This window comes from Chelon labrosus (genome assembly GCF_963514085.1).
Source record: "Chelon labrosus genome assembly, chromosome: 1".
In the NCBI taxonomy this organism is placed as follows: domain Eukaryota; kingdom Metazoa; phylum Chordata; class Actinopteri; order Mugiliformes; family Mugilidae; genus Chelon; species Chelon labrosus.
Window position 1 is genome coordinate 26991587 of NC_140337.1, and position 27234 is coordinate 27018820.

Here is a 27234-nt window from a genome sequence, read left to right on the forward strand (position 1 = left end):
GAGCTGCTCCAAGAACAGATAGGGGTTATCAGACTTTGATTTGTTCCAGTAAGAGGTGCAGTGTAAAGCTGACACTGTTTACAGAAGAGCACTTTTAAAAAGCTTAATCAGCTCCGCTTTTAAGTGGTAAACTCTACTTGGGATCTCTGGGTTTGGAGATGTTTCCAAAGTTTTCATCATCAGCTCTTCTGTTCTCCTAGAACGACCTTTGACTGAACAGTTTTGATTCTTTATTTCTGGAAGTTTTTATTGTGTTTTAAACAACACACACAAAATCTCTCTGAGACACAACTGACCTGACAGTGAACACGTCGGCCTATTGAACCAAAAACAACAAAAGAAAAGAAGGACGTTGAGAAGTAGATAAACTAATGACTGAGAAATGTTTAAAATCAGTCTAGTAACATTAGTCGTGTCTTTACCTCGACCATGAGATCATTTAGAAAGGAAGCACAAGTATGAAATACATCAGTGGAGAAAGGAAAGTTAAACTAAGATGATTACCTGAAGCTGAATGCTATAGAAAGGAGGACAGCTGAAACATAGTTCAACACTTCCACTGAAAGTATTTGAATATTGTATGTGTTGGTTTACATCTCTGATTCATAAAGATAAGAATAAGATGAGTTCAAAATGATTGGGAATGAAAAGCAGATCAGTAAAATGTTTGGTCAGTCTCTCTTATCAGTGCACGTTGAACTCTGCACCCGTGTCACACATCTTGATAGGAGTTACATAATCAAACAGCTTTGAAGGCTGTTGTCTAATCTTGTCTTTTACTATAGTTTTATTATTTTATTCTGACAAATGAAAGATTGTGATAGACTCTTATGGGTTTATTTTTCTCTTGTCTGAAACGTTACATCACTGCCTGCAGCCTCAGCCTGAACACTGTTGTACTTTTAAGACTTTAGATCAGGGTGATACGTCGCGGTAAAATAAAGGTTTGAAGTAGTTGAAATGGTTCAAATCACACTGGAGCATCTATTTTAATCTCGAGTCCAACAGCTTCCGGCAACAGGTTGATAAACAGATAATAATCCTGAGCACAGCTGGAAGAGCTTTCATCCAGCACGCTGCAGAGCTGGAGCAGGAATCATGAAGAAACTGCAGCACACAATGGATGCCTGTGATCCTTTCATTGACTGATACTGATACTACTGTAGCTCAACTAGCTGAAGAGGTTAATGCTGGTTCTGATAGAAAGAAATACACAGTGCATCACATTTTGTTGCGTATGAGGCTACATAGTCAGGGTGCCCATATTTCATACTTGTACTTCCTTTCTAAATGATGTCATGGTCGAGGTAAAGACACGACTAATGTTACTGGACTGATTTTAAACATCTCTCACTCATTAGTTTATCTAATTCTCTACGTCCTTCTTTTCTTTCGCTGTTTTTGGTTCAATAGGCCGACGCGTTCACTGTCAGGTCAGTTGTGTCTCATAGAGATTTTGTGTGTGTTGTTTTAAATAAAATAAAAACTTTCAGAAATAAGGGATCAAAACTGTTCAGTCAGAGTTCGTTTTAGGACAACAGAAGAGATGACGATGAAAACTGTGGAGACATCTCAAAAGAGATCCCAAGAAGAGTTTACCACCCAAAAGCTGAGCTGACCAACATTTTTAAAAGTGCTCTGTTGTAAAAAGGGTTCAACACACAGTGTTAGCTTTACACTGCTCCTCTTACTGGAACAAATCAAAGTCAGATAACCCCTGGCTGTTCTTGGAGCAGCTCCACTCTGTCCTGATATTTCCCGTCATATCTGAACTTTGAACATGGGTGTAACCAAGATAAGGTGAAGTGTGAGAGCTGACAGGCTCCATTCACTGTAGAATCACATGTGATTCAGATCAGAGCTCAGGCTAGACTCACTTCTATCAAACAGGAACTGACATCGACACTGACAGGTGAAATGGAGCAGAGAGGAGTTCAGCTGGACATAGAAACCTTCTCTTGTTCCATCTGTCTGGATCTACTGAAGAATCCTGTGACTACTTCCTGTGGACACAGCTACTGCATGAACTGTATTAAAAGCCACTGGGATGGAGAAGACCAGAAGGGAATCTACAGCTGCCCTCAGTGCAGGAAGACTTTCATACCAAGGCCTGTCCTGCAGAAAAACACCATCATAGCAGAGTTGGTGGAGCAGCTGAAGAAGACTGGATTCCAAGCTACTCCATCTGATCACTGCGATGCTAGACCTGAAGATGTGGCCTGTGATGTCTGCACTGGGAGGAAGCTAAAAGCCTTCAAGTCCTGTCTGGTCTGTCTGGCCTCTTACTGTGAGAAACACCTCCAACCTCACTATGATGCAGCTTCATTACAGAAACACAAGCTGGTGGAGCCCTCCAAGAAACTCCAGGAGAACATCTGCTCTCGTCATGGTGAGGTGATGAAGATTTTCTGTCGTACTGATCAGCAGAGTATCTGTTATCTCTGCATAATGGATGAACATAAAGGCCATGAAACAGTCTCAGCTGCAGCAGAAAGGACTGAGAAGCAGAAGGAGGTGGAGGTGAGGCTACAAAAAATCCTGCAGGGAATCCAGGAGAGAAAGAAAGATGTGGATCTGCTTGGACAGGAGCTGAAGGCCATCAATGGCTCTGCTGATAAAACAGTGGAGGACAGTCAGGAGATCTTCAATGAGATGATCTGTCTCATCCAGAAAACAAGCTCTGATGTGACGCAGCTGGTCAGATCCCAGCAGGAAACTGAAAAGAGCCGAGTCAAAGATCTTCAGGAGAAGCTGGAGCAGGAGATCACTGAGCTGGAGAGGAAAGGCTCCGAGCTGAAGCAGCTCTTAAACACAGAGGATCACAGCCAGTTTCTACACAACTACCCCTCACTGCCACCACCCAGTGAGTCTACACACTCATCCAGCATCGAGATTCGTCCTCTGAGGTACTTTGATGACGTGAAAGCAGCTGTGACAGAGACCAGAGAAAAACTACAGGACGATCTGAGAGAGACATGGACAAACGTCTCACTGACAGTGACTGAAGTGGATGTTTTACTGTCACAACCAGAGCCAAAGACCAGAGATGAATTCTTGAAATATTCATGTGAAATCACACTGGATCCAAACACAGCAAACACAGATCTGTTATTATCTGAGGGCAACCGAAAAGTAACAAGAATGAAACAACAACAGTCTTATTCTGATCATCCAGACAGATTCACTGGTTGTTGTCAAGTCCTGAGTAGAGAGAGTCTGACTGGACGTTGTTACTGGGAGGTTCAGTGGAGAGGAGGAGGAGTTTATGTAGCAGTCACATACAAGAATATCAGCAGAGCAGGGAAGTCAGATGAATGTGTTTTTGGAGGCAATGACAAATCTTGGTCATTATATTGTTTCACAAACAGATATAGATTTTACTACAACAAAGTCTCTACTGATGTCTCAGGTCCTGGTTCCTCCAAAGTAGGAGTGTACCTGGATCACAGAACAGGTTTTCTGTCTTTCTACAGCGTCTCTGAAACCATGACTCTCCTCCACAGAGTCCAGACCACGTTCACTCAGCCTCTCTATGCTGGACTTCGTCTGTTTCATTTTGGATCCACTGCTGAGTTGATAAAAGTCAAACAGACAGAAGTCACGTCAGGGACAGTTGGTTAAAATGTGTCTTTTAGTCTCCAGGTGATTTGGTCTCCATTGTTGTAGCTGAGAGCTCATTGTTGTGTCATGACTTCACTGCACAGAGATCAGCTGTCAATCACACTTTCTGGGCGGCACTTTGACGTCTACTGGCTTATTGCCATGGAGGCTCTCGCTGCTCACCATGACTTTGATGCAGCTAAACTGATATTTGTCCACACGGAAATCTAAACTTGTCTGTGCTCTAAATGTCTCATGAACATTTGTGTTGATGTGTTTGTATGTTGTTGTTTCTCTTCTGCTGCATGGGCCTCAACAGAGAAATCAGCAGACCTTCCTTTATCATAGAGATTTAGTTCTGACTTTGGGAAGAAAGAAATCTACAATTACATCTCCATTGAATGGTTTGTTGTTGAGACGAGCTCATGTCAACTGTAGTGATCATGATCATCATCAATCAGGACATCAGTCATTATTTGATTGTACATAGCTGATATTCTGAGTCCAACTAACTGATTGTGTGGATGAAGTCAATCTGTGAATCATGAAATCACTGAACAAGAGTCATTTATCAGACTTTACTGATTTAATGGGAGAACAAACTGAAGCTTCACATGATGAATAAAGCTGCTGTTTGTCAAACATGAAGAAATGACCGTCTCCTGTCTTTATTCCAAATAAAGGTAATGGAGCTAATATGAGAGTATAACTGAGAGAGTTTTCCTCCTGAAACACCACAAAGTACAGAGTTGACATTTAGAGCAGAAGAACGTTTGTCAGTCAGTCAACTCTCTTCAATGAAACAGCTCAGTCACAGAGAAATGAGCAGATTTAGTTCTTGATCTCGGTCAATAAACAGGTTTCATTCCACAATACTTAAAAATGTTGAAAAGACTCCAAATGAAGTGGGTGAAGTTTGGCGATGCACACGTTTAGTCCTCAGCAAGATAGTAGATATGGTGAAGACGTGGACTTGATGATGATTTATGGGACATCTGACTGAACTGTACTCTCAGACCAGCGTTAGCTTTGAAAAACATCCTGACAAATAAGTCATTGTGTGCATCATATGAAATTATTTGAACACTCAGAACAATGAGCACCTGACTTGAACGCACCAGATCATTTCTCAGCTTCTAAATGTGGTTTGATGTCCCTGATAACATGTGATGAAGTCAAACTGTGGACAAAGTGAGTTTAACCTCCACTACATCCCTGGTTAGCAGGATGAAGGCGCCCTCTTGTGGTCTTCATCACATTTCAGAACAGATCAGATTTGTACCTGAAGTAGCCTTGGATGAGTGCTGGAACGTCTTCAAGAGGCAGTGAACTAACACAAGTTCTGAGTATGTGATGTTTACGTTATCAAAGCAGCAGATGATGGAGAAAAACTCTGACCTTCTGGCCTCAAATGACCCTTTAAATCAGAGGTCCTCATTTAGCAGGTCATGGACCAGTACCAGACAACAAACCATTTACTACTGGACCATGAGGAGACAATATGATCCTGCAAACTCCCTGAATAATGAACACATCATTGTAGGTTATCTGTGCTGCAGACTCACTGAACTTGTCGTGTCCTCTCACCACCAGGGGGAGCTCTCTGTTTATGAGCTGCTGCAGAGAAACAACAAATGTCAGTGTGTGATAAATATGGGAATACAACCAGATCTCTTTTTACAGTGTTCCTCCAACACATTTCACAACTTTTAAACTAGTCTCGTTTCTTTGACTGGATTCAAACATCCAGAGCTCATGTTGTCATAGAAACTGAGTCAATGCTTAACTTCACATAAACATCTGGATTATGGCTGATACACATGTCTTGAGAAGTAGACTCTTACTTTCACACTGTCATTCTACACACACACAAACAACAAAAACACTGCCCACATGGTGACAGATAGATGACTTTCAACTAAATATAAAGAGACTTTAATTGTGCTGCCCTGGCAGAGGGTTGACTGTAGCAATGCTGTAGACAGACAGTTAACAATCCCAAGTCCTCCAATAAACACACAGCCTTGGCTTTTATGGTATTTTAATAAAGGCTTGTTGCTTCATTTGCTTTGTTTGGAAAATTAAAACATTACAAAAAATATAAAATGCAGTTCAGTTAATTGAGTAAAACAAAGAAAACGTTTATCACATTTAAAAAAATACATAATAAATATAATATGAAAACATATAATACTATTATAGACGTATTACTTCCAGATACATCGTTTCCAAGGCAGAAGTTTATCAGAAAAGAAACCAGTGACTGTTTTACTCTGAGCTCTATGAAAACTGTTTGACTCAGTAAATACCTCTGGGTATTTAGGTGTCGGTAAATAACTCTTTTATTAACCTCTGAATTTATGAAGGTCACTTTTCAGCTTATTTAACTGAAAGAACAAACACTGACATCAGTTATTAAAGCAGTAGGAACTGTATGTCTCTTGAAGACGTTCCAGCACTCATCCAAGGCTTCTTCAGGTACAAATCTGATCTGTTATGAAATGTGATGAAGACCACAAGAGGGCACCTTCATCCTGCTAACCAGGGATGTAGTGGCGGTTCAGTGATTTCATGATTCACAGATTGACTTCATCCACACAATCAGTTAGTTGGACTCAGAATATCAGCTATGTACAATGAAATAATGACTGATGTCCTGATTGATGATGATCATGATCACTACAGTTGACATGAGCTCTTCTGTTCATCCATTTGAACAACAACAACATGTTTCCAAACCAGTCAATGGAGATGTAATTGTACATTTCTTTCTTTCCAAAGTCAGAACTAAATCTTGTGATTAAGGAAGGTCTGCTGATTTCTCTGTTGAGGCCCATGCAGCAGAAGAGAAACAACAACATACAAACACATCAACACAAATATTCATGAGACGTTTGGAGCACAGACAAGTTTAGATTTTCGTGTGGACAAGTCATGGTGAGCAGTGAGAGCCTCCATGGCTAAACAGACATAGGAAGGAGCGCCACCCAAATAATGCAAACAATAAAAGCAAACAACAAACCAGGAGACGTCAAAGTATCGCCCAGAAAGTGTGATTGACAGCTGATCTCTGTGCAGTGAAGACATGACACAACATGAGCTCTCAGCTACAACGATGGAGATGAAATCACCAGGGGCCTCATGTACAAAGGATGCGTGCGCACAAAAACGTTCTGTACGTACTCATTCATGGAAAAGCTCAAATGTATCAAGAGTGAAATTGCTGCGAAGTTGTACGTGCCTACGCCAACGACATGGCTGGTGTACGCTGGCTTCTACAGCTGTTGATCCTTTGGCGACACTTAGAGGTGATGCCGGGACTGGGAACTGTCATAAATGTGAATTAAATAATTCATCAATTAGTCCAACCGATCGTGACTGTGCCGGTCGAATCCAAGCAGAGCGGAACCATGCAAGCAGTGTGGCACGGAATTATCCGCATGTCAGCCAGGTATATCTAATTCCCATACAATGCATCTGAACAGGTCAACATTAAAGCACAATTTGTAGCGAGAGCCGTTTTTACAAATGTAATTGGAGCTATTGACTATACACACATTGCTATAGAAGCGCCATCACATGATGAATTTGTAAATGCCAACAGTAAACATTTTCATTCATCAATGTACAGATGCGCAAATGCATATTTAAAAAGGACAGGGAGGGGTCGGGTACAACATGAGTGCTCAATTCCATTATGACTGGGATGTACAAAGGAAATGTGCTTCAGGATCTGAGTGTTCGCCACACAAGTCTTTGTACATGAGGCCCCTGGAGACTAAGGGCGTATTCACACCAGGAAGGTCCGTTAGTTCACTTGCTTTGGTCCGGACCAATTTTTTTTTTCTTTTTTTTTTTTTAGTGCGGTTCGCTTTCACACTGTGATTAATTGCAACCGGACCAGAATTTATAAACAAAAACACATGTGCTAAGGTCGTTCAGCCATTGGCTGGTAAACGTATAGGCGGGGTAAAGAAGGAAGCCAAATGTCCCACGTAAATAGGCTACAATGGAGACTTTGCGTACTGTAGGTCTACTTGTTATTATGCTAGCAATATGGTTTATAAACTGAGCGCTGGAATCCCCTCTCTCTCATTTGTTTACTAAAAATCTTATATACTTGTGCATTTTTATGTGTTTTCTCCAGCATTTGAGATATCTGGACATCTGCCCAGATATCTAGGAGGCAGCGTGTCTCCTCAGAGCTCGGTTAAGCCACGGCTCATCTCTACCTAACCTACCTGCGTTTGTTTGCTTCACGTGTCTCTCTCTGTTGTGTGTGTCACTGGGCTATCCTACATTTCCCATAACTAGTGCAGTGCCCGTCGGAAGTATGTATTCCTATAGTGGGAGCTGAAGAAGATTTTTCAGTTGTGACCATTGTCGTGACCCATGTCTCCTCCCCACAAAGACACCTGCCCAGTTTCAAATCAGCGTGCCACAGACACACACAAACTCACCAAATAAGTTAAAAGAAATTCTTGATTTATAGATAGATGATCAAATCACTCATGTTTTGTCTGTAAACTGTAAAATAACGTTGAGTCTCCGTTGCCATGGTTACCATGTAGCGTTTGAGCCAGCGCAATAATTTCGAACTGTCATCAGGAAACTGGAAATATTAGAGCGGAGAAAACCTATTTTACCGATATATTTTACATTTCTTATCCAAACAACGTCAAACTTAGCAGTGCACATCTTCGTGCCCGTAGCGAGACACCTGCCCAGTTTCAAATCAATCGGGCCAACGGTTCGCGACATATGCGTGCCACAGACAGACAGACACACAGACGCTTCTTGAAAGATGCGCGAAAACTACGGGAGCTCGTCAAATCCAAAAAGGTAGATTTTTGCAACTTGGGTCGGATCGAGGTCGGGCTGCTTTCACACCATAAAGGAACCGCACCAGGGTTCGGTAGGAACCGCTCCGAGACCACCTCCTCAGCTGGGTCTCGGTCCGCTTGTTTGGTCCGCACCAGAGTTCGAGTGATTGTATTCACACCAGTCAAAAAGGTCCGAACCAAGCAAGGAAACGAACTTGAGTTCGTTTTAATCGAACTAAACAAGGCAGGTGTGAATACACCCTAAAAGACACATTTAAACCAACTATCCCTGAAGTGACTTCTGTCTATTTGACTTTAATCAACTCAGCAGTGTCTCCAACAGCACGAGGACGAAGTCCAGCATAGAGAGGCTGAGTGAATGTGGTCTGGACTCTGTGGAGGAGAGTCATGGTTTCAGAGACGCTGTAGAAAGACAGAATACCTGCTCTGTGATCCAGGTACACTCCTACTCTGGAGGAAACAGGACCTGAGACGGGAGTTGAGACATTGTTGTAGTAAAATGTATAACTGTTTGTTTCACAACGTAATGACCAAGATTTGTCATTGAATCCAAATCTACATTCATCTGATCTGCCTGCTCTTCTGATATTCTTGTATGCCACTGCTACATAAACTCCTCCTACTCCTCTCCACTCCACCTCCAAGTAACAACGTCCAGTCAGACTCTCTCTACTCAGGAATTGAGGATAAATAGTGAATTTGTCTGGATGTTCAGAATAAGACAGTGGTTGATTCATTACTGTTACTTTTCGGTTGCCTTCAGATAATAACAGCAGTGCGTTTGCTGTGTTTGGATCCAGTGTGAGTTTACGTGAATATTTCAAGAATTCATCTCTGGTCTTTGGCTCTGGTTGTGGCAGTAAAACATCCACTTCAGTCACTGTCAGTGAGATGTTTGTCCATGTCTCTCTCAGAATGTCCTGTAGTTTCTCCTTGGTCTCTGTCACAGCTGCTTTCACATCCTCAAAGTTCCTCAGACGATGAATCTTGATGCTGGATGAGTGTGTAGACTCACTGGGTGGTGGCAGTGAGGGGTAGTTGTGTAGAAACTGGTTGTGATCCTCTGTGTTTAAGAGCTGCTTCAGCTCGGAGCCTTTCCTCTCCAGCTCAGTGATCTCCTGCTCCAGCTTCTCCTGAAGATCTTTGACCCGACTCTTTTCAGTTTCCTGCTGGGATCTGACCAGCTGCGTCACATCAGAGCTTGTTTTCTGGATGAGACGGATCATCTCAGTGAAGATCTCCTGACTGTCCTCCACTGTTTTATCAGCAGAGCCATTGATGGCCTTCAGCTCCTGTCCAAGCAGCTCCACATCTTTCTTTCTCTCCTGGATTCCCTGCAGGATTTTTTGTAGCCTCACCTCCATCTCCTTCTGCTTCTCAGTCCTTTCTGCTGCAACTGAGACTGTTTCATGACCTTTATGTTCATCCATTGTGCAGAGATAACAGATACTCTGCTGATCAGTACGACAGAAAATCTTCATCAACTCATCATGATGAGAGCAGATGTTCTCCTGGAGTTTCTTGGAGGGCTCCACCAGCTTGTGTTTCTTTAATGGAGCTGCATCATAGTGAGGTTGGAGGTGTTTCTCACAGTAAGAGGCCGGACAGTTGAGACAGGACTTGAAGGATTTCCGTTTCCTCCCAGTGCAGACATCACAGGCCACATCTTCAGGTCCAGCATAGCAGTGATCAGCTGGAGCAGCTTGGAGTCCAGTCTTCTTCAGCTGCTCCACTAACTCTGCTAACATGGTGTTTTTCTTCAGGACAGGCCTCGGTATGAAAGTCTTCCTGCACTGAGGGCAGCTGTAGATTCCCTTCTGGTCTTCTCCATCCCAAAGGCTTTTAATACAGTTCATGCAGTAGCTGTGTCCACATGGAATAGTCACAGGATTCTTCAGTAGATCCAGACAGATGGAACAAGAGAAGGTTTCTCTGTCCAGCTGAACTCCTTTCTGCTCCATTTCACCTCTCAGTGTTGACGACTGTGTGAGTTTCTGTTTGCTAGAAGTGAAACTAGTCTCAGCTCTTATCTGAACAACATGTGATTCTACAGTGAATGGAGCCTGTCAGCTCTCACACTTCACCACATGCTGGTTACACCCATCTTCAATGTAGAGATCTAAAGGGGAGGGAACAAGGAAACATGAGGAAATATGAGTGGAGCTGCTCCAGGAAGAAGGAGTGGTTATTAGATTTTAATTTATTCCAGGAAGAGGAGCAGACTACAAAACAAATCCGAATAAAATCCACATCATTTATCGTCTTATACTCTACAGACATGTTACACACTAATTCTACTGGATGGGCTTTAAATGCTGATTAGCTGAACTTGAAAAATGTAAATGTACTTTATTTATATAACACCTTACAATGACCCACAGGTGAACCAAAGTGTTTTACAAAAGCAACTATTAAAAGAACACACTGGAAAACAAGTACTTTAGTAAAGGAAAGCTAAAAAATTAAAAACAATAAATGAGAGGATAAAAAGTAATATTAAATAGAATAAAAATAAATATAAAAGTGTCACCACACTACTGGGTACTAAAAGCCATTTTAAATAGATACGTTTTAAGTTTTGATTTGAAAAGGCCCAGGTCAGTAATGAGATGTAATGAGATCAGTTTTGACCTGGGCACTTCCAACAAGAGTTGGTTTGGCGACCTCAGTGCCCTACCACACTCGCGAACAGTCAACATCTTAGACAAATAAGATGGGGCAAGGCCGTTAAGAGCTTTAAAAACAAACATTAAAAGTTTAAAATCAATTCTAAAATGGGCCGGGAAATGGACTGTGAAAACGCAGTAACACTCATTTATACTGAAGCTGCAGCTAAAATACTGGAGAAAATCATTACTGGAAGATCTGAAGACTTTAAGGAGACTCTAGATATAGTGTCAGTTTATGCAAAACCAAAATCTATGTTCTTTCATGGGTCAAGTCAGTTTTCAAATCTTTATGTTTAAAGGATCGAATATGAAAACTTTCGATTTGATCTGATTTCCTGATCTGAATGAACGACCCACCATCAGTCAGGTAAATAATCTACAGTGAATACAAACGGTTAGAGCCTACTCACTTGTTTGTAGCTGCATGGAGGAACTGCTTCACTACACAGCAGTAAAAGAAATGTTTCAGAGGAGGAAGTTGCTGCAGGTTTGAACTTTGTTCAACAGTTGCATCATAAATCTAAACTTGTGACGAAGAAGGAGGGACTGTGGTTATTTCCTGGACAAACTCTCTGTTTTATAACCAATACAATACAAACCATCAACGAACGAAAGAATGAATTTGTTTTCTGAAGATAATGTTACGTCAACTCTAAAACTACAAACTGTCCTCCACGTCCTCATCTACTGAGGCTTTCAAAAGTCAACTTCTAAACCACTTTAACTCAACTGTAGCTCAGCTCAGCTGCTATAAATGTCCATTGAGTCTCTGAGTGTAAATCTCTCTGTCCTGATAGAGTCTGAAGGCTGCCAAAGGCTCAGTAAAGTTTCTTTATGTCTTCCTGCAGTGAACGTCACAGCAGATGAACAAGTGAAATGTGATGGCTGGACCATTGGGTCAGAGCATCTCCAGAACTGCAGCTCACATGAAAGGTTTCTGGTTTGCAGTGATCAGTATCCATCAAAGTTTACTCAACTCAACTTTATTTATAAAGCACTTTAAACAACAACCACAGCTGAAACAAAGTGCTGTACATTGGTGAGACAAACTATTAAAAACAATAAAACAATAAAATTAATAAAAACAATAAAACAATAAAAACAATAAAAGCACTAAACAAAAGCACAAAAACAGGGTCTCATGCTGGGTCAAAGGCCAAGGAATAAAAATGGGTTTTAAGACAAGTTTTGAAAATGGACAGTGAGGGGGCTTGTCTGATGTGGAGTGGTAGGTCGTTCCACAATTTGGGAGCAGCAACAGAGAAAGCTCTGTCCTCTCTGAGCTTACGTTTAGACCTTGGCACCTCTAGGAGCAGCTGATCAGCTGACCTGAGACACTGAGCAGAAGTGTAAGGATGGAGAAGCTCAGAGAGGTAAGGTGGAGTGAGATCATTTAAAGATTTAAAAGCAAATAAAAGAATCTTAAAATGAACTCTACAGTGCACAGGCAGTCAGTGGAGGGAGGCCAAAATGGGAGTCATGTGGTCCCTCTTACGTCCTCCAATTAAGAGACGAGCAGCAGCATTTTTGACTAACTGGAGACGTGCGAGGGACGACTGGCTGACCCCTAGATAAAGTGCGTTACAGTAATCCAGCCGGGATGTGATGAAGGCATGGATTACTGTCTCAAAGTGCTGATGTGTAAGGAAGGGCTTAACCTTTGCCAACCACTAAGGTGAAAAAAACTGGACTTAACCACTGCACCAATTTGCTGATCCAATTTAAAATCACTGTCCATCTTGAAGCCCAAATTTGAGACTACTGGCTTTACATACGGTGACAAAGAGCCCAAATCAACAGGGTAAGGTTCACAGATCCCACTAGGACCGAACACCATCACTTCTGTTTTATTTTCATTGAAATTTAAAAAGTTTAAGGTCATCCAGGTTTTAATGTCTTCAAGACACAACAGGAGTGGTTTGTGCGAGAAAGCATCCTTCTTCTTTAGTGGCATATATATCTGACTATCGTCAGCATAACAATGAAAGTGAATGTGAATAATACAGTTCATGCAGTAGCTGTGTCTACAGGAAGTAGTCACAGGATCCTTCAGTAGATCCAGACAGATGGAACAAGAGAACATTTTTTGGTCCAGCTGAACTCCTTTTTGCTCCATTTCACCTCTCAGTGTCGATGTCAGTTCCTGTTTGCTAGACGTGAAACTAGTCTGAGCTCTGATCTGAACAACATGTGATTCTACAGTGAATGGAGCCAGTCAGCTCTCACACTTCACTTCATCTTGGTTACACCCATGTTCAAAGTGCAGAGATGACAGGAAATATCAGGACAGAGTGGAGCTGCTCCAAAAACAGGGAGGGGTTATCTGACTTTGATTTGTTCCAGTAAGAGGAGCAGTGTGAAGCTAACACTTTTTACAGCAGAGCACTTTTAAAAACATTGGTCATCCAGGTTTTAATGTCTTCAAGACACAACAGGAGTGGTCTGAGCGAGAAAGCATCCTTCTTCTTTAGTGGCATATATATGCTTCAGTATGGTGAAGCAAGTTGGGGCTCCATAGATCGGACTTGTTTGTCCAGCACCCCACAGATGCTCGACTGGATTGAGAGCTGGGGAATTTGGAGGCCAAGTCATCACCTCAAACTCGTTGTTGTGCTCCTCAAACCATTCCTGAGCCATTGTTGCTTTGTTTGCTGAAAGAGGCCATTAGGCCTCCATCTCCATGAAAGAGTGTACAAGGTCTGCAACAATGCTTAGGTAGGTGTGTCAAAGTAACGTCCAGATGGATGGCAGGACTCCAGGTCTCCCAGTAGAACATCACCCAAAGCATCACGCTGCCTCCGCCGGCTTTTTGGCTCCATTAAAAAATTTAAAATTTGGAAAAAAATCACAAAAGTAAAAAAGTCTTCTTATGCCCTACATTAACACTCTATAGTTGAAATTTAGAATTTCCAAGTATTTAGTGCCTTATAAAGGGTTAACTCTTTATACTATGCAAAAATATCAGCAAATAATGACTTCTGCTGCACAGTTTGTGATGAAAAATTGGTCTGGAGCCATTCGGTTGGAAAATGATTATGCTCCAGCAAAGATTTACCAGGCCAGTCAAATGGTTTGGGTTACAGCGAAATACTCGTACACGTCATTTAGGAAACAAAATTGCTTGGAATGTACAATGTACTATACAATTGCGTGCAGAGTTTTTTTTTTTTTTTTTTTTTTTTAATTCTTGTTCTCTGTATTGGTTGAAACATGCCCATAATGAAATCCAAATGGCGTATCAGTGTCATGGTTTGTTTAGTTTCCTGTTTTTCTGTTTATTGTACTTTGTTAACTTTTTTTTTATAGTCATGGTTTAGTGTTTAGTTTTTCCTGTTTTCTGTTTCCTGTTTTATTTTGTTAAGTTCTTGATTTCCTGTTGTGTTACTTCCATGTTTTCCCTTTTGATTAGGTCATTGGTTTCACCTTGTTATTTCTTGATTTGCTTCACCTGTGTCTCGTCACCCCTCTGATCCTTGTGTGTATATATAGCCCTGCCTTCCCGTTTGTTCCTTGTCGTGTCGTACTGTTTGTCTGCCATGTTCATGTCTTTCATGTCATAGTTTTTTCATGTCTTTCCATGCCACAGATTTTCATGTCAAGTTGTTGTTTTGAAAGTGTTTTGGTTTTTGTTATTTCTTGGATTTCCTGCGACCTCAGCAGTGCTCCTAGTTTTTGTAAGTTTTGTCTTTTTATTAAATACTTTTTTGCCCACTCCCGCCTCCTAAGTCCTGCATTTGGGTTCAAATCTCCAATCCCCGATACCCCATCTTGACAGTCAAGTGATGTGTTTATCTAAAGCATCATGTTTCATCAAACTGCTGTAACAGGTGCAATTAAAATAACGCAACCATGAACACAGACGCATTCAAAGTTGACCGGTTCATTTGATTACTCACAAAAATGGTCTGCAGCTCATTTGAATTATGTCAGATTAAATAAACTACAGATGGATTGACATATTGTTGAATACATTGATGGAAAAAGGAATTCTTAGTTTTACCACATTTCACTGCATATAATATATAATGATATAATGATGACATAATTGCCATCAGAATAAATATATTTAGGAAATTACAGATGTTATTGGAGTCTTCATTGGATCTGTACGTGTTTGTGGTCACATTTCGCAATGAATGCAAATTAAACATATTTGAATTGAACTTCTGAAAACAAAGATAGGTGGAGTTGAGCTGCAACATATTGTCAGTACAGAATATTTGAAGCAAATACCCAGAGTCCGCACAGAAGAGACACAAAGGCAGGAAGCTCAGACACAAACACTGATAAGGTTGGTGTTCTTTTAATTTTTAATTTTTTTTTAACCTCAGCATCACATATGGTGTGGATAACTGAAATGATCAGAAGAAAACTAAATGTTTGGACCACATTTGCGCAGTTAATAAGGTAACCTATATTATACTCCTATACTCACCTTTCCTCACAGACTTATTAAACCCAAACCTACCAGTCTAATTTTAAAACGTGATACATGACAACTATATTTTTATTATTTTACTGTTCAAAAAGTCTTATCAGCCAGTTTTTGAAACATTGCCATGCTCATATTAATAACACACATAATATGGGCAAGAAAGTAAAGCTAAAACAACAAGAAAAAAGAGAGTAAATGGAGAAAAAAAGCACTAAGAAGAGAAACAGAGAAAATACCTTGTCACATAAAATTGATTATTTTAGTCGATTTTATGACTTTTTCTCTTTCAGATGTCAGTAAACTCCTCCTCTGCCAATGACTCCCTTCTTCATCCACAACTTTCGTCCATCAAGCCCTCCCTCCATTTAGACATGTATTGTCTCATGTCCAGTCCAAGCTGCTTCATCTTCATCTCATACAACATCACTAACATCATCCTCCACCTCCCTCTCTCTATCTTCATCCTCTACCATGGTTTCCAACAATGGCGCTCCACCTCCTCAGCAGCAACAATGAGTCACTCCGACAGCATTACCTACCACATGGTTATCATGGAGCTGATTTGTGTCAAAGCATGTAGCCTCACCTGTTATGGTATCTACAATGATCACTTAAAGACGTTCAAGGTGGGGTTCTATATTTTGCCTCTGACCTGGTTTGGAGAAATATTGTTTCATATATTGACATGTGTGGAGCGCTACCTGGCTGTGGTTCATCCCGTCACCTACCTGAGCCTGAGAAAAGAGAGAGGAATCAGAATCAGAAATATCAGTATTGGCTGTGTCTGGCTGACTAGTTTTGTAGGGATGGGTTTGATGGCGATGGATGAAGCCTTCATCATCGCAAATTTCTTCCTCTTGATATTATCATTTATTCTCATATCCTTCTTCAGCCTTTCTGTTCTCCGTGTTTTGATGCGTTCAGGTCCAGGGGAACAGGCTGGGAGAAGGGAGAGGGTTGACCAGTCAAAGCTGAGAGCGTTCTACACCGTTGTGACCATACTGGGAGTGCTGCTGTTGAAGTTAACTTGGAACATGGTCTGGGCCATAAATGTGTCTGGCGAAAATAGCGACTGTGTGACGATGACATGTGATGTCTGGTTTAATCTGCTCAGCAGTCTGGTGCTACCTGTACTGTTCCTGCATAGAACAGGAAAATTAATGTGTTGTAAGAACAACATCAAATGAGGGCAAGGGCTAGATTTGCATTATCAATTAGTAATTGATAGGTTGATGCAAACCACCACCACCAAACCTCTGTCACGGGTGTGATTAAGATAGCACACCGATACACACAAAAACACAAATGGATTGATTTGGATAAACAAAAGGCTTGGGTAGCACATCATTTGAATTCTGTCAACTGTTTGTTTTCATTGCCTGATAAAATAGGCTGTACATTTAAATAATAAACCAACAATTACATGAATTTCTTAAAAATCAACACCAGAGAAAATTACTCTTAATCTATTTATTTTAATCCATAAATTACCATTTCAGATTCTTTTACAGATGGTCATAAACCCCTCCTCATTCATTAATGACTCCCTTCTTCATCCACACGATTCCTTCATCAACCCCTCCCTTCCCTCTAGACCTGTATTGCCTCATCTCCAAGCCAAGCTCCTTCATCTTCATCACATACATCATCACCTGCATTCACCTGCATCTTCCTCTTCCTTCTCTGTATCTTCATTCTCTCTCATGGTCTGTAATAATGGCGTTCGACCTCCTCAGCAGTAACAATCAGTCACGTGAACTGCTTCACCTACCACATGATGACATGGACCTGATTCATGTCTTTGGCTGTACACTGTGCTGTTGTGGGATATACATGGATAATGGAAACCTAATAGTGGTGGGGTTCTTCCACTTGCCTTTCACCTGATATAGAGAGACATTTTTGTACTGAGTGTTGCCTGGCTGTGGTTCATCCCATCACCTACCTGAGCCTGAGAAAAGAGAGAGGAGTCAGAATTAGAAATATCAGAATCGGCCATGTCTGGCTGCTTTGCCTCATAGGGACAGGTTTGGTGATGATGGAAAAAGTCTTCATCATCATATATGTCCTCATTTTGATATCCTTGTTAACAGTCATCTTCTTCTGCATCTCCTTCGTCTTTTTGTTATCTGTGTTTTGATCAGTTCAGGCACAGGAGAAAAAGTTGAGGGTAGGGTTGACCAGTCAAAGCTGAGGGCATTCTACACCATTGTGGCCACACTGGGAGTGCTCCTGTTGAGATTTGGAGACTTGTCTGGGCCGTGTTCACGTCAAGGAGAAATATTCAATGTGTGATAATGACATGTGATGCCTGGGTTAATCTTCCCAACAGTCTGGTGTTACCTTTGCTGTTTCTTCACAGAGAAGGAAAATTAGTTTATTGTAAGAACAACACTGAGCGTAAGGGACAGATTTGCATAAGACCAAACCATAACTCCCAAAACAAGTTTTATGACCAACCCAACTGTCAGCTTAAACCAATTTATAGCTACTCAATGAGCTGATAAAGTTACTAAACTTGTTAGGACATGAAAGTTGAGGAGTAGGACAGAGTCAGTCTAGGCACAAGGCTTGAGTGAAAAAGCGTACTTGAGATTTGCACAAAAGTCCAGCCAACACGTGTCCCCAAAAGCAGAGAAGCCAACTTTGTGAAATATTTAAAGCTATATCTGTAAATGTAATATACTTGGTATCTTTATTTCTCTTTGAGGTTTTCTAATTGCGTAAAAAGAGTGATGATCCCACGAAAGAAGCTGATGTGATTCTGATTCTTTAATCAGGTTCACATAAACATCTGTATGGTACCTAATTGTGCTATTTTCTCTTCAGTTAATTTCAGTTGTGTTCCTTTGTCATCTGTTTCCTGTAAAAATTGTTTTAATATAAACAAAAATTGTATGCACACAGTTTTCTCAAATAAAAATCTACAAGCAATAGTAGTGTAATTGTTATAATAAAGCACCATATTTAATCAAACTACAGTCACAGATATGATTGAAATGAGACAAGCTTGAATGTAGGAACACTCACAGTTTATGAATCAGATTTGAATAAACTCAAAACTCATAATCGCACATAATTAAAATTTTTACACTCTTCATCCAAATGGGCTGACAAAATAAACGACATGTGCACTGGCAGTACTGGTGGTATGTATGTGACAATTAGTATGACCGAGAAATAAATGCAGGACATCACCGACACCAATGAGTCTGATGCAGAGTATCTATGTGTGTATGTCAATGTTTTTTATTTTATGTTTCTGCAGTCACGAGTCATTCAGTCTGTCAGTGTTTTTCTTTTTTTTTTTCATATGCAAAACATATTTGAATTAAAGTTAGAGACACTGGCAAGAGGTGGGAGTGGATCTGCAATATACAGCCAGTACATTAAAGCTGATGCGGACACTCTTGAGTCCACAGAGCAGAGACACAGAGGGAGGAAGCTCAGAAACAGATGCTGATAAGGTTGGTGCTCGTTTCCCTTTCTAATGTCTGCATCATGTTAAATGCACAATACAGTGTGGATGACTAAAATGTAAAGAAGACTCATTCTCCGACATACGGTATTTTCTGAAGAATGCAATGCAATCCATATGTGCTTTATCTTCCTTTAAAAAAATATAATACGTAAAAATTTTGGTCATATTTAGCAAGTCATATTAATCACCTTAATAATGCAGCCACTCTGCACAAATTGAATCATTTTAATGTATTGGTTGAATATTCAAGTCAGCTTTTATATGTACAGATCAACAACACTGATCAACAATATTACCATCCATACAGCATTCAGCATCTTAGACCCTCAACTTGGACTCTTCAAAGAGAGAAAGAAATGTATTTCATGTTGTTTTCTCTTCCAGATATGTCAGTAGAGTTCTCCTCCACCAATGACTCTCTCCTACATTCACAACCTTCCTCCATCAACTCGTCCGTTTTCTTGCATTGCCTCTTCTCCAGACCGATGTCCTTTGTCTTCAACGCGTACAACATCACCATCATCTTCCTCCTCCTCCCTCTCTCCATCTTCATCCTCTACCATGGTCTCCAACAATGGCGCTCCACCTCCTCAGCAGCAACAATGAGTCACTCAGACTGCTTTACCTACCACATGGTGACCATGGAGATGATTCGTGTTATTGGGTGTAGTATCTGCTTTTATGGTATCTGTAAGGAAAATGTAAACATATTAATGGCTGGGTATTATCTTTTATCTTTCACCTGGTATGGAGAAATGTTCTTTCACGTCCTGACATGTGTGGAGCGCTACCTGGCTGTGGTTCATCCCATCACCTACCTGAGCCTGAGAAAAGAGAGAGGAATCAGAATCAGAAATATCAGTATTGGTTGTGTGTGGCTGCTTAGCTCTACAGTGATCAGTTTGGCAGTGATGGAAGGAGTCTTAACTATTGTTACTTTTTTCCTTTTGATATTATTTTTAACAGTCATTTCCTTCTGCAGCCTTTCTGTTCTCCGTGTTTTGATTCGTTCAGGTCCAGGGGAACAGGTTGGGAGAAGAGAGAGAGTTGACCAGTCTAAGCTGAGGGCGTTCTATACCATCGTCGCCATACTGGGAGTGCTGGTGTTGAGGTTCAGTTTGAGTATGACTTGGGCTGTACTCTACTCGGTGAAAGGAAGTAATGAATGTGTAATGATGACCTGTGATTACTGGATCAATCTTCCCAGCAGCCTAGTTTTACCTCTGCTGTTTCTCCAAAGGTCAGGAAAGTTAGTTGTTGTAGTTAATTGTAAGAAGAACTTCCAGTGAAGATAAAATTATATAAAATAAAATCACTTCACGTACAAGAAATCAAAGACACAGGGTATGATAGACCAGAAATAGGCCAGATTTGTTAATAACAGAAAAGAAAGATAGAGAATCTATGTGACATCATCCAACAATATGGTGAATAATGAGGAAAACTTTATGGGTGTGTGTTAAATTTATCCTGTGTTATGTACAGTTTAATTTTAAAATGCAATAATACCATGAAATGTATGAATATATTTGTTATCAGTTTCCCTGTAAAAGATCACAAAACTGTTATCTTAATTCTGTTTAACTGAATACTTATGATTAAACAACTATGAATGACATTTTTAATGGTTTTGTTTCAACATTTTTTGTGCTCACCTTCTCCAGTTTCCCGTAAATATACAAGCAATAATGGAACAGGAACACTTACAGTTAATGACTCTGATTTGAATAAACACAAAATAGTGTTTACACATCTTTTCACAGACATCGATCATATTTTTAGGCCTCACTAAGAGCCATAAAAACATGCATCCACTGTATGTGCGTGTGTTTGTGAACATATCCGTGGTATGTTTTCAGAGTGGTTACTCATTCGTCTGTCAGTCTGGGCCTTTTCTTTATGCAAATTCAACGCACAGCCAGTATAGTATTAGTTGAAGAAAATACTCATACTCATTTGCAGAGAACAGACACAGAGAGAGGAAGCTCAGAAACAAACATGGAAAATGGTGGTATGTGGACAACTGAAATGTGCAGATGAAAATTTTCTAAACTTTTTTTTACCAGCCTAAACGATAATGTCGTCCAAATTCAGATGTTAACCCATTAGCCAAGGTGCAGGCCCATTACCTTTAAGATATCCTTTTTCAGTCTCCACCAACTGTTTAACATCCTATCAACATACTCCCCATGCCTATACATTTTAAAAAGGCTTTCTCTCCATGGATGCAAAGAAGGCTCTCTGCAGTGTAGAATGGGACTGCCTTTTAGAGAAATTTGGATTTGTTGCAACCATTCTAGCTTGGATTAAACAGCTATATTCCAGCAACTCAGCTATGATTTCGCCAAATCATATGTACTTCTAGCCCCCTTAGCCCTTCACTCTTTGTGCTGGCTATGCTAGAGTTATAAGGTCCAGTCTTGGGGAAACAAAAAGTTATCCTTGTATGCTGATGATGCCATACATACATCTCAATCCTATACATCTCAAATTTCAAGACTTTTATTCTTTAGGTTCTTGAATATGCTGCCTTGGGTAATTCTTAATCAGAATCAGAAAAATCGGCATTGGCTGTGTCTGGCTGCTTAGCTTTGCCATGATAGGCTTCGTGATGAAAGGAACAGTCTTCATGATCATGACTGTCTGTACTATTTATTTCTGTTTTGCCGAATACTCATGATGAACTTGATCGAGAAAATCGTGTCTTTCAGGTGAAAGAAAGTTATCTGTTCACAGAACGTAAAGGCAAACCTATGTGCTTAGTCTGCTTAGAGACGCTATCTGCCATGAAAGATTTCAATTTAAGTCGCCGCTACAACACGTTGCACAAAGCTAAACATGAGAAGTATACTGAAGCTGCAAGGGCTGCTATCATAGCGGACCTCAAATCAAAGGTACACAAACAAAGGCGGCTTTTTACCGGTGCCCACTACTGATAGTGGTGACGTAGATTGGGTATACAGGGAAAATGTTAAACTCTTTCTTAGTGTAAAAATGCACAAATTAATAAAAATAAAAAAAATAAAAAATCACAGTACCGTATTTTCCGGACTATAAGTCGCTCCGGAGTATAAGTCGCACCGGCTAAAAAATGCATAATGAAGAAGAAAAAAACATATATAAGTCGCACTGGACTATAAGTCGCATTTTTGGGGGAAATTTATTTGATAAAATCGGAGACCAAGAACACATTTCATCTTGAAAGGCAAGTTATAGTACTAACAATAGAATAACGGGCTGAATAGGTGTCTGGTATGTTAACAGCTATTCAGATAACTATAGCATAAACAACATAACATAACAAGTTTACCAAACTCTCGATCTCACTCCAAATCACTAAATCCATTGAATTCTTCATCCTCTGTGTCACTTCTAAGCAGCTCCGCGAACTTCGGAGGTAGACGGCGCACCGCCGCTATTACGCAGGAGTAAAAGAAGTAGCAGATACTGGCACACAAGCCTAGAGTGCCCTCTCGCAGCTGTCAGTGTGAAAATAACGAACACGTGAAATTATATATTTTAATATATAAGTCGCACCTAGGTATAAGTAGCAGGGCCAGCCAAACCATGAAAAAAAGTGCGACTTATAGTCCGAAAAATACGGTAAGTGGTTATTTTTTGTTTGCTTCAATAAACACACACATATATATAATTATAAATATATATATATATATATATATATATAATCTAATTATACACACACAAACATATTTAAAATGGCAGTTTTATCATATCTGGTTATGTGCGCGGTCCTATGTTGCCCTCAGGTAGTGTTGATGAAGCATTGTGGCCCCCTCAATTATTTAGGTTGCCCATCCCTGCAATAGATATATCACCAATGATAGTGTGCCTGTTATTACAGAGCACCATATTTCAGATATCAGACTGCTTTGACAGGTGTGATTAAAATAACACAACCATGAACACAGGAACACAGGAACACGCACGGTTAATGACTCTGATTTGGATAAATACAAAAATTTGTGTGCTCATAATTTAAATTCTGCCCACTGTTCGTGCTAATGGATGGATAAAATAAACTGCGTATTTAAATTAAACTGATAGAGGTGGAGTGGAGCTGCTATTTACAGCCAGTGTAGTATTGGTGAAGGAAAGAGTCACAGAGTAGAGGCACGGAAGAAGGAAGCTCGGAAACAAACACTGAGAAGGTTGGTGATCTCTTCCTGATCTTGTTTTTAATTATCATAACATTAATTGTGCAATAGTGTGAATAACTGAAATGCACAGACAGAAATCCAATGATTGGACATTTGCACAATTCATGAGGTATTTTTTAAATTTAGAAGTTTTCTCACAGACTTAGTAGACCCAGATTAGATTTAATAGCACTCCACAGTGTGTTGTTAGATGGGATATCATAGCAGGGTATTTCTCTGAAGCCTTCTTCATATACTGCAGCTAAAGCTCTAATAAATCTGACAAACTGTTGATGTACAGCCTCCTTCTCTCGGTTACTGGTGAAGTGACTGCTGTCCAGAGGATTTGGACTGTTCCTCTGCTAGCGTTAGTGGATGTCTTTTCAGATGCATTGCAGTAGTACTTTAGTTGTATTTCAGGACTGACATGTCACGGTACTATGGGCTTCATCTTTAGTGAAGTATTTCCACACACTTGATGAACTGCTGCTAGATTGCCGCAACGACCCACTGGGCTCCTCACCTGTCTTCTAGGAGGCGTCCACGTTGTTATTGTCACGTGATCAGTGACTAGTTGACATGATGCTTAAAGTGTGAAGTTGACAAAGTGACTAGTTGCCAAGTCTGTAGAATCCCTAGTATATACCAGATGTAATTTAAACATCTAATTCATTTGATACTTTTCTCTTCCAGACATGTTAATATACTCAGCCTCTTCCAATGACTCCCTTCTTCATCCACAAGATTCCTCCGTCCCTCTGGACTTGCAGTGCTTTTTCACCAGACCAAGCTCCTTCATATTCATAATGTACAGTATAACCAAGATTGTCGTCCTCCTCCCTATCTGCATCTTCATCCTCTACCATGGTCTCCAACAATGGCGCTCCACCTCCTTGGCAGCAACAATGAGTCACTCAGACATTTTCACCTACCACATGATGATCATAGGGTTGATTCGTGTCTTTGGGACTTGTTTCAACTGTTGTGGTATTTACAAGGACAATTTACACATATTTCTGATGGGGTACTTTTTGTTAACTTTCACCTGGTTTGGAGAGATATTCTTTCATGTCCTGACATGTGTGGAGCGCTACCTGGCTGTGGTTCATCCCATCACCTACCTGAGCCTGAGAAAAGAGAGAGGAATCAGAATCAGAAATATCGTCATTGGTTGTGTCTGGCTGCTTAGCTTTGCAGGGATGGGTTTGGTGTCGACAAAATTTGTCAAAATTGCAATTGATATCTTCTTCTTGACATTGTCCTTCATTGTCATCTCCTTCTGCAGCCTTTCGGTTCTCCATGTTTTGACTCGTTCAGGTCCAGGAGATCAGGTTGGGAGAAGGGAGAAGGTTGACCAGTCAAAGCTGAGGGCATTCTACACCATCGTGGTCATACTGGGAGTGCTGCTGTTGAGGTTGGCTTCAAGTCTGATCTTGGTTGTGTCAAGAGGAAGAAATGAATGCATGTTGTTGTCATGTAACACCTGGTTTAATCTTCCCAGCAGTTTTGTGTTACCTTTGCTGTTTCTTCACAGAACAGGAAAATTAATGTGCTTTAAGAACATCCAATAAAAATAAAAAATTAAGGTTACTAGCTGAGAACGTTTGTCTATTTAAAATTTTAGTGCACATTTTGCTTAGCCTCGACTGAAGTCTACACTCGTACATACACTGATAGGCCACAACATTATGACCACTGACAGGAGAAGTACCGTAATTTCCGGACTATAAGGCGCACCTGAATATAAGTCGCACCAGTTAAATTTTGGGGAAAATACAGATTGTTCCATATATAAGCCGCACCCGACTATAAGCCGCTGGTGTTTTAATGTTTAATTACCGTAAGGGTTTCTTCTACCACGGAGGGGATTGTCGGGGACAGAAATGACTGTTTGGAAACGCAAAGCGTCCCATTTATTTACATTTGAGAAACACAATAAATCTTTCAATCAATCGATCAATCAATCAATCGATCAAACTTTCACATCTTTGACATTACAAACAGCATTCGTGCAGTGCACAAATAATACAACGGTGCGCTCCTAGCGCACTTCCTGCAGTCATAGTACCGTAGTAGTGCAGTAGCCTATAACAAAAAACAAAGCTTACAACGCTTGACGAGGCAATAACGTTAAATGGCTAAATTTAACTCGTTTTTAAAAGTGCTTGCCTGTAACAGGGCAGCAAAAGTGCAGTAACCCGGATGCTCAATAAAATAACCAGCATATTTTTCGAAAACAGTCAACACAGCAGTAAAGGTGCAGTAACACGGCCGTTTACTGTATCAAAATAACCAGCCTACTATACCAGAAAAGCCAGCCAGATCGATCGCCTTTAACTTAAAAGCAGCTCTCGTACTGCATTTGGGCTCACTTGGTTTGTTTTGCTCTCGTTACCTGGCGCGAACTGTCTGTCTCGCTCTTGCGCTTCCATGATAGTGCGCCCCTGGTGACCGTTAGCTGTAAAAATCCATATATCCATTGTATAAGCTGCAGGGTCCAAAGCAAGTGACAAAAGTAGCGGCTTATAGTCCGGAAATTACGGTAAATAACATTGACCATCTTGTGACAATTCAGTGTTCTGCTGGGAAACTTTTGGACCTGGCATTCATTCATGTGGCTGTTACCTAGACCCACCTAGACCAGACCAGGCACCCCCACCCCATAGCAACGACACTCCTTGATGGCAGCAGCCATCCCCAGCAGGATGCAGCCTGACACAGGAAGCCACACAGAAATGCTTTAGGAACAACAAAAAAAACATGAAGAACAGCACAAGGTGTTGACCTGGCCTCCAAATTCACTAGATCCCAAACTGATCAAGTATCTGTGGGGTGATCCACAGAGGCCCCTTCCCTCAACCCATAGGACCCAAACACCCCCACTAACAACATTCTGTTCCCAGACACCACAGGACACCCTCAGAAGGCCCATGTCCATTCTCTGATGAGTCACAACTGTTTTGGAGGCACAAGAGAGACCTACACAATATTAGGAGGGTAGTCATAATGTTATGCCTGATCAGTGTATATCTGTACCTGCAAAATACTTTATCAATGTTTGTGGTTTTACTGTTGTGTGAAATGAGTGACAATCTCATGACGAAAACTGATGTAATGCTTTGGGTCAGTTTGAATAAAAACCTCCTTCTTGTAACTCATCATGTTGTGAAAAAGCACATAAAGCCTGTTATATTACTGGTGCTTCATGTAATACTCATGATTATACAACTGTGAAGCAGAGTTTGAATGGTGGAAACATTTTTTTTGTACGGTAACTTCAGTTATCCCTATTAAAAAAATATAATGCAATAACCTCATGATTGTTATTATTAAGCACAGTATTCCATCAAACTGCGGTCACAGGTGTGATTAAAATAACACAACCATGAACACAGGGACACTCACGGTCACTTTGGACCAATATAAGTACCTGGGAGTCCACATGAACAGCAGACTGGACTGGAGGGACAACAGTGATGCTGTGTACAAGAAGGGACTGAGTAGACTCTACTTCCTGAGGAAGCTTAGGTCTTTTAACGTATGCAGCAAGTTGCTGGAGATTTTCTACCAGTCTGTTGCTGCGAGCGCCCTGTACTTTGCTGTGGTTTGTTGGGGGAGCAGCAGCAGCAAAAAGTAGGATCGACAAATTGATCCGAAAGGCTGGTCATGTGATTGGCAGTGAGTTGGAGACGTTTGTCTCAGTGAGGGACAGGAGGACACTAGACAAACTGCTCTTCGTCATGGACAATCCGTCACATCCATTACACCAAACAATAGAGGGGCAGCGGAGAACCATTTTCTGTCCAGCTGTACAACATCTCACCTTTCTGTAACAGATAACTCCATATTATTCATGGACACTACTGCACCTTACACCTTACCCTGTGTATATTATATATATTCTTCCGTCTCTATTTCTTGTACATTTGTCCATATGCTAATTTGTACATTTTTGCTAATACTATTTTTATTTTATTTTACTAGATTTTATTTTACTTATTTTTATTTTATTTAATCTTTCTTTTATCTGTGGTTCTTACGAGTGTTT

The 27234-nt window shown here is 40.6% G+C and overlaps 2 protein-coding genes across 2 annotated transcripts; one reads left to right on the plus strand and one right to left on the minus strand.

The window, feature by feature from the left end:
• The first annotated feature begins 973 nt into the window (after positions 1-973).
• Positions 974-4251, plus strand: LOC311504655 (tripartite motif-containing protein 16-like). Its single transcript, XM_084567875.1, has one exon. It carries the CDS (start codon positions 1918-1920, stop codon positions 3619-3621), a length of 1704 nt encoding a protein of 567 aa, XP_084424001.1. The 5' UTR covers positions 974-1917; the 3' UTR covers positions 3622-4251.
• A 4439-nt stretch (positions 4252-8690) lies between these two features.
• LOC311504812 (tripartite motif-containing protein 16-like) lies at positions 8691-10551 on the minus strand. The gene has a single exon (XM_084568126.1). The coding sequence runs from the start codon at positions 10403-10405 to the stop codon at positions 8729-8731; it is 1677 nt and encodes a 558-aa protein (XP_084424252.1). The 5' UTR covers positions 10406-10551; the 3' UTR covers positions 8691-8728.
• Positions 10552-27234: the final 16683 nt, after the last annotated feature.

Bases quoted from the DNA above. Each gene is read 5' to 3' on its own strand.
- LOC311504655 (XM_084567875.1), top strand. From the start codon at position 1,918: ATGGAGCAGAGAGGAGTTCAGCTGGACATAGAAACCTTCTCTTGTTCC.
- LOC311504812 (XM_084568126.1), bottom strand. From the start codon at position 10,405: ATGGAGCAGAAAGGAGTTCAGCTGGACAGAGAAACCTTCTCTTGTTCC.